Below are 9,093 nucleotides of genomic sequence, written 5' to 3'. Positions count from 1 at the left end.
CATTGAAGCTACTGTCATTAAGGTTGACAACAAGTCAGCAATATCTATGGCCAAAAATCCAGTGCAACATGGTCGTAGCAAGCATATAAATGTGAAGTTTCACGCTATCAGACAAGCAGAGAAGGATGGCGAAATTCAACTTGTTCATTGCAGCTCAGATCAGCAGATTGCAGACAGCATGACCAAGGCTCTTCCTAAGGGGAAATTTGAAGTTCTAAGGGCTAAGTTGGGAGTATCCAAGAAAAATCTCAAGGAGGAGTGTTAGAAAATGAGATATTTCTAGATGTCTTTTGTTTAATTGTTATTTTCTTAAATATTATGTTAAGTATGTAAAGGAAAGGTAGTCCTTGTTTTATGGAATATGTTTTGTAAGAAAGTCAATAGTGGGTGGATATGTATGGTCCTCTACTAACTTTTGAAAAGCTTATGTAGATATATGTGTGTATGCTTTTAAAAGCTAAATATATGAATGAATAGCTGCTGCTGAACATTATCTGTTTCTCTCTAAAAGTTTCAAATCCTAACATTCCAATCAAACTGCACACATGTTTTCCCATTTGGATCTAAAATAGTAATTTCTTCTGGGAGAACCTTAGTGACATCAACTTCTATGAGAACCCTGACAAATGATATTCTGGTTTGCTTTGTAGTACATTCATCTGCAAAAATAGGTTTCCCAAATATTGCACTTGCTATTCGACTCAGAGAATCCTTTCCCCAACAATTCATGGGAAGGTTAGGAAAAGAAGTCCATCAGTAAGAAATTCAACATTAAAATCAAACTCATCCGTCCACTGTTTGAGGATGATGGGTCTGTTATTAATGGTATGGGGACCTGAACATAGTACCTGTTGCATATCTTCCATTGATTGAAACCGCACTACATAATATCCATCCTCATGCAAATAGATCTCAGGTTTTGCAACATCCCATGGTATCTTCTCATGTAATTATTATACCCTGGAGCTTCCCCTATCACATAGGCTAGCTATTAAAGCACCCCTCCACTTTTCATTCTCTTTCTCCATTGCAGTCTCGAACTACTAGTTATATATATAATACTTTTATCTTGTTAATTTTTTTCCCTAGAAATCAACCATTTAATTTCACAATTTTTTCTAAGCTGAATCACGTGAATTTAGTAATGAAAAGTTGTAACTTTATTAATGCCTCTAAAGGCAAAGGTACAAATAATATTACATGAAATGATAGGCTCTAATCATTAAGGTGATATACTCAATGATAAATAATCATTAAGGTGATTTCTAATCTCTTTGTATAGGATAAGGTCGATCGATTACATCTATAAACATCAATTTCATTTCTAACTGATCGGGCATTTTCGATAGCCTTGCCACATACATGATGTTGACGTAAACCAACATAAATTTGAAAAATAAAATTGCTAAAGAGAACAATTGTCTCTAAGCAAGGTTCATCCTTCCAATGCCTTAAAAAATAAGAAAATTAATTTGAAATCCCAAGTCATGAATATTTTACAAACAAACAACTTTTATTATTGCTTAAATTAAAACAACAATCAAGAAAACAAGATAATGCCACTCAAAGCTCATGCACAATTATTAATTCAATTTAAAAGAAAAGACTAACGACAACATTAATTAAGTAATTAACCACTAATTAATCTCAATGGTCTTGACCTCAGGTTTCTTAATCTCCTGCTTAGGAATTGTGAGAGTTAGAACCCCATTCTCCATACTAGCCTTCACCTCATCAATCTTAGCATTTTCAGGTAGCCAGAATCTTCTACAGAACTTGCCACGTGGCCTCTCTACGCGTCTCCACGTCTCATTCTCCTTCTTCTGATCTTCTTTATTAAGATCAACACCCTTAATCTCACCACTAATTTGCAATACCTTTCCTTCTTCAATTTCAACTTTAATTTCCTCTTTGTTTAATCCAGGAAGATCAACTTTGAACACATGAGCATCTTCATTTTCCTTCCAATCAACGCGTGGATTCACAAATTTTGAGGTACTTGAGTCATTTAGACTAAGGGGTTGAAAAATACTTTCGAGCAATTGAGGAATTAGTGCCATTTTTTATATTATTTGATCATAGCTAAGTAAATTTTAAATTCACTTTGTTGGAACTTTTTGAAGATGCATTGTCAGTCTAGTTTATGTCGATATTTATAGGAATTATTTTGGGATGGAATGGATGGCAATTGAAATTTAGAGGGTGTTCTACATTTTTGGGTTACTTTTCTGACGTGGCATCTAGAATTGGCTAGTCGTAGGTAATAGGTGTTTTCTAGAGAAATGTAATGTCTTCTGAAGAGTATTATTATTATATTTACTTCGTTCACCAAATTTTGATTTTTACTTATTACTCTCGGATTGTTTGATAGGGAGTATTAAGAGAAATAATTCATATATTATGTATAGTATTATTTAATATATAATTTGTTAGGATTTTGCGTTTATGTATAAATAATTTCTGGATTAGTTACACCCTATATAATATTATAGGATGTAAAATGTCATAAATAGTTCTTTAACTATAGGATCAGGTCTAAAATGATCCCTTAACTATACTTTTGTCAGATTTAGTCCTTCAATTATTCAAAAACTTATCAGATTTGGTCTCTTAACTATACATTTATCGGTTTTAGTCCTTTAAATATTTAAAAATTTATCAGGTTTGGTTTCTGTCCATTTTTTATACAAATAACTTGGTTTATATTAATGGAATCCATGTCTCGAGAAATGAAATCTTTTATCCGTTTTTCTTTGTTTCTCTCTCCCTGCTACTTTTACTTCAAATTACCCTTATTCAATGAACCTTAACCTCAATGATTCAAAATAAAATTCATGAGGAAAGAAAATATAAGTCATAATTTTATTCAACGGACGATAAAATGAAGCATATCATTGCTACTAAGGACTTGAATATGCTAGACTTTATTATAAAAAGAAAAAAATTATAACTTATTGAATTCAAAATTTGTACTCCAACAACTTTATTGAAGGGAACTATTTAAATTTTTCAGAAGTTGAAATTTATAAAATGGTAGTTTGCAACTATTATATTTTTAGTTTTTTTTTAAAAAGAAATAGATTGATTTTATTATTCTATTCATTTTATTTTACGTAGAGAAATTTGAGTATAAGATCAAATTGCTTATTTTTCTTTTGTATGAAAAATAAAATTAAAACAAATTTGCACGGATAATGAATCATTAGCCTCCAAAAAAGGGAACACAACATATTCAAATCATTAACAACAATTATATGCTTCATTTTATCGCCCATTGAATAAAATTAGGACTTATAGCTTCTTTCCTCACTAATTTTATTTTGAATAGTTGAGGTTATTGTTCTTTTCATAAGAGTAATTTGAAGAAAAAGTAGCGGGTATAGAGAAACAACTTAAAAAATGGGTTTAAGAATTAATTTCACAAAGAGTACAGTTAATATAAACCTAAGCTATCTATATAAAAAAATGGACAAGACCAAACCTGATAAGTTTTTGAATACTTAAAGGACTAAAACTGGTAAGTGTATAGTTAAGGGACCAAAGCTGATAAGGTTTTAAATACTAAAATTGAAAAGTGTATAGTTAAGAGACCTAAGCTGGTAAGTTTTTGAATAGTTAAATGACTAAATCCGACGAAAGTATAGTTAAGAGACCATTTTAGACCTACCCCTTTAGTTAAAAGACTATTTATGACATTTTCTCTTACTAATACCTTTCATTTGGTGGTATTAGTAATACATAGAACTTAATATCATGGGATTATTCTACGTAAAGATAAAAATATCCCTCAAATCATTTAAATCATTTTGTTTATTTTCTTGATTTTATATTTTATAATTTATATTTGTACTAGTAAATTTATTTGAAAATTATAGTTGTTTAAAATTTTTATTATTTAGAGAGATTGTTTGTTGCTAAATAAATCCAATACAAATCAATACAATATTTGAAATATGAGTTGTTTAACATTTACGAATTGAAAAAATAAATATATCACCACATGATGTTTGTGATCTTAATTGAATGTATTATTTGTGGGTGTGGGTGTGGGTGCTTGCGTGCGTGTGTGTGGGGTGAGGGTGAGGGGTGCGGGGTGGGGGTGGGGGATTTCTAATTATTTGTATTTTGAACAATTTATAAAATTGTATGCATATTAAAACTTCAACTTGCAATTTTTATGTGTAAATTTAAATGATTTATTCAGTTTTACTATTATTTATCTTCTTTTCGGTTTTAAAAGTAGATTTTCTATCTTTTTAAAATTAAAAATTGAGTTTTGTGAGTGATCAACTTATTGAGATGAAAATTATTTACCTTCAAATAATCTAAGTGAGAAAATAACAAACATGGTAACAAAAATGTTCTTCTCCTAGCTAGTTAGAAGACTAAAAAATAATATTATCCACCAATTATCAAACTTGACCCAATTACATGAAATAGAAAATCTCATAATAATTCAAGGGTATAATTGGAAAGAATTTTTTTGTAGAGTTTTAATCCATACACAAGGTGGGATGGAAGTAATGAATCAAACACTTGATAAAAAATAAACTTTGCATTACTAATTCCTGCACTACTAATTCCGGCATTGCTAATCCATACATTACTGTTAATTATGGTATATTTGGATAGTGTAGATATGAAAATATTTAAATATGGTATGATTAAATAATCTAGATATGAGAATATTCCCTAATCTCTTTAATTAGGCAGTTAGAAGATTGTGTAATATTTTATTATATTCTTTTCTTATTTACATTATCTGTAACAACTATTTAATCCCATCAACTTGAGGGAATGATCAATCAATTCAATTCCCAATACCTCATCTTTTTCTTCTCCTCCTCCTCGTCCTCCTCCTTCTTCTCCTGCTCCCACTCCTCTTTCTCCTTCTTCTTCTTCTCCTCATTCTTCTAATTCTCCTCCTTCTCCTACTCCTCCTCCTTCTTATTCTTCTTCTTCTACTCCTCCTCCTCATCATCAATCAATTCAATTCCCAATACCTCATCTTTTTCTTCTCCTCCTTCTTCTCCTTCTCCTCTTCCTGCTCCCACTCCTCTTTCTCCTCCTTTTCCTCCTTCTGCTCTTCCTTCTCCTCATCCTCCTCCTTCTTCTTCTTCTACTACTCCTCCTCCTCCTCCTCCTCCTACTACTACTACTCCTCCTTCTCCTCTCCTTCTTCTGCTTCTACTTCTTCTTCTTCTGCTCTTCATCCTCCTCCTCCTTCTTCTAATTTCTCATGGTATTAGAGCTATTGGTTTTTAGCCCTTTCTCTGAATGTTCTTCTATTTCAGTATGAATTTTTTTAAAAATAAAATAAAAGGATTGATCAACTGGTTGCTAAATCAATCATATCAGAAAATGTCAAGTCTTATCTCTCTCTCTTTCTCCAATGGATGGATCATCTTATCACTTTAACTGAAGCAGACTATAACGACTACCTTCAGTATCAAACATCAAGGCAACAATCATCAACTGCTTGCACAATACAACCTAGTAGCTCATTTGCTTATGTCGCACAGTCTTCGTCTCAGGAACAATGGATTCTTGATTCTAGTGCTTCTGACTATATTTCTGGTAACAAAAATACTTTCTCTATTCTTACTACCCCTTCTACTCTCTCTACTGTTACTTTGGCGAATGAATCAAAGACGATTGTAAAAGGGATAGGTATACGTCATCCTCTACCTTCCATATCTTTAAAATCAGTCCTTTTTTGCACCTGAATGTCCATATAATCTTATTTTCATTAGTAAATTAATTAAAAAAATCTGAAATACGTTGTAACCTTCTTTGTTGATTCTTTTCTTGTGCAGGATCAGAAAACGGGACAGGTGATTGGAAAAGGACAAGAGTCACAGGATTGTACCTACTCTCTATCCCAAAACCACATGTTACTTTCACTTCCGTTGTTTCTTCTGAATTGCTCCATAGTCAATTGGGTCATCCAAGTCTCCTGAAATTGCAAGAGATGGTCCCCAGTTTATCTAGTTTATTTTTGTTAGAATGTGAGTCGTGTCATCTTGGTAAGCACACTCATTCCTCTTTCCCAAAACGCGTCAATAATACACATTTATGTTTGAAATCGTTCATTCAGATATATGGAGTTCAAGTCGTGTCAGTTCTTCCTTAGGCTTTTATTATTTTGTTACTTTTATTGATGACTATTCTCGATGCACGTGGTTATTTTTAATGAAAAATAGATCTGAGCTATTCTCTAGCTTTCAGAAATTTCATGCTAAAATCCGCAATCAGTTTGGTATTTCCATTAAGAAGTTAATCAGTGATAATTCCCGAAAATACTTCTCTACTTATCTCTCTTCTTTTATGTCATCCCAGGGCATATTGCATGTCTTTTTGTGCACATACTCCTCAATAAAATGGAGTTGTTGAGAGAAAGAACAAATATCTAATTGAAACATCTCGAACATTGGTCATTCACAATCATGTCCCTTTTACATTTTTTTGGGTGATGTTGTTATTATTGCTTGCCATTTAATCAATCGCATTCCTTTATCTGTTTTGCAGTACCAGAGTCCTCACTCAATCCTTTATCCGGACCAAAAAATTGTTTCCTCTTCCTCCACGTGTGTTTGGTTGCACCTATTTTGTTCATAACCTTACCCACGGAAAAGATAAACTTCAACACAAAGTTTTTAAATGTGTCATTTTTGGGTATTATCGTCTACAAAAAGGTTACAAATGTTTTGATCCCTCTACTAATAAGTACTTGATCTCTGCATATGTTACTTTCTTCGATACTTCTCCGTATTTTCTCCTAATACGAAAAATCAGAAGGCCATAGCAGCCCTTTCCATTCCAACTATTCCAACCCCAGCTCCACCTCCAACTCTTAAAGTCTATCCCGACGACCTCAACTTCCTACTTAACTTGCTAATACAGTTGGTATTTCTAAGGTGCACAAAGCAATCTTGGTGACTCATTACCTGCTCCAACAATGTCTTCTACTTCGGTCGAGCACTTATCTGATGATCTTCCCATTGCTCTTTGTAAAGGTACTAGAACTATTTCTAATCAAACTCCCATTTATTCTTAATTAAGTTATCACCGTTTGTCACCTTCATATCATACATTCCTTACTAGCTTATCATCAGTCAAAGTTCCTAAGACTGTGGCAGAAGCATTGGTTCATCCAGGTTAGCGTCAAGCTATGATTGAGGAGATAACTGTTGTGCATGATAATGGTACTTGGGAGCTTGTTCCTTTACTTGAAGGTAAATCCATAGTTGGTTGTCGTTGGGTATTCACACTTAAGGTAGGTTCCAATGGAGCTATTGATCGTCTCAAAGCAAGACTGGTTGCTAAGGGATACACTCAGATTTATGGCATCAATCATGGAGATACTTTCTAACCAATTGCCAAGATGGCTTCGATCCGTCTTCTCATATCTATGGAAGCAATGAATCATTGGCCCCTTTTTCACTACTAAAAAAATAGCGTTTAGCGACAGACTATATTCCGTTGCTATATAACGACGGTTTAACTACGGAATAAATATTTTGTCACAATAATAATAAGCAATTTTTTTTAATTCTATAGCGACGGAATGGCGACGGATTGTATATTCCGTCACTATTTATTAGCGCGAAAAGTTGGCGCCTTAATATTTCCTACGAATTTAACAACGGAAGGGCTGCGACAAATTGAATTAATTTTGAACGACGGATTAGCAACGGAAAATTCGTCGTTACAACTTTTAGTATTTATTTATAAATTTTATATTTTGTAGCGACAGAAAAATCCGTCGTTAGTTTCCATTCAAAATAAATCAAAGATGTTTGTTAGCGACGGAATTTTATATGTCGTTAAATCCGTCGCAAAATAAAATAAAAATTTAGGGATAAGTTAGGGCACACAAAAATTCCCTCTCCATTCTACTAACAAAAGCTTTGAGCTCTCCCACTCTCTCTCTCTTCTGCTCTTCAACTATTCCTCTTCCCCATTCTTCAAATACACTACTAATTGCTCTTTCACTCTCTTCAATGTGAGAAATCAATGAGTTTCTATCAATTTTCGAATTCAAAATCAAGTGAGTTGTACTAACTTTTGTATACTCTAATTTCGAGTTTATTTTTTTGTATTATTAAGTATGTGTTCTATGGATTTGTGTTGATTTTGTTTGTGGGTTTTGGTAATCTTGAAATATGAGACAAGGGTTCTACTTGGAAGAATGATTTTGCCATAATCGAGTTACACTTTGCAATTAGGGTTTGTTTTAAGAGATTAGTGATATTATAAAAGATGTCAAAACCAGATCTTAACATAATCACTTTTTGTTGTTAGTAATCAACTGTGAATAAGACTACTTTTTTGTTGTTAGTAGTCACTTTTTCTATCTGGGTTTAGCTTGAACAACAACAGGATTCTGCGCATTATCAGGAATACATTTTTCTATGCTTGTTGGGTCTTTGAGTTCTATTTTTAACTTCTGTTTGTATTTTTCTATTTTGAAATTGTTAATTTGAAAAGTTTAGTTTAGGCATCGTATAACTCGTTTTATGAGAATATATAGTGGTGTTTAAATTCTATTTTTTTTTTCTATTTTAGAAGGCCTTATTGCAGCTTATGAAACATGTGTGGAGTTTTGTTTCTTCGTGAATGTGTTTGCTGCCTGTTTGTCCTAAGAACAGCTAACCAAGTAAGCTCTCTTTCTCTATCTTATTCTATTTCATTTTTCTTGGTTTGTCAAAGTCATGACTTAAAGAAAAAATGTTTATTTGTGATAGTCGATTAGTAATTTCGATATGTATTTGGTAGCTGATTCAATTATAATTTTTACGTATTGTCAAACATTGTCGAATTAAATACAAGTTAATGAAAATGGTTCAAGAAAGAGAGTTTTAGATAAGAATTAACATTATCAACTTAAAGAAGTTGTTCATAAACTAAACAAAAAATGATTTTCTATTCATACACATAATTAAAGAAATGAATAACAAACAAACAAAAAATGACATCTATTGCCATCAACTTTTTTTTGCCACACACAAGAAAGTAAACAAGAAGAGACTAGCAAAATTTTCATCCAATCTGTTCCTAAATTTCTGCAGTAAGTCAATCAAATTTTGGTGT

General features: G+C 32.4%; 1 protein-coding gene across 1 annotated transcript; it reads right to left on the bottom strand.

Moving 5' to 3' along the window:
• Nucleotides 1–1,494: 1,494 nt before the first annotated feature.
• Nucleotides 1,495–2,229, bottom strand: LOC102582967 (class I heat shock protein-like). Its single transcript, XM_006366940.2, has one exon. It carries the CDS (start codon nt 2,058–2,060, stop codon nt 1,638–1,640), a length of 423 nt encoding a protein of 140 aa, XP_006367002.1. The 5' UTR covers nt 2,061–2,229; the 3' UTR covers nt 1,495–1,637.
• Between the last annotated feature and the right edge of the window lie 6,864 nt (nt 2,230–9,093).

Source organism: Solanum tuberosum, unplaced genomic scaffold, assembly GCF_000226075.1.
Source record: "Solanum tuberosum cultivar DM 1-3 516 R44 unplaced genomic scaffold, SolTub_3.0 scf00641, whole genome shotgun sequence".
In the NCBI taxonomy this organism is placed as follows: domain Eukaryota; kingdom Viridiplantae; phylum Streptophyta; class Magnoliopsida; order Solanales; family Solanaceae; genus Solanum; species Solanum tuberosum.
This window is presented reverse-complemented; position numbering and strand designations above follow the sequence as displayed.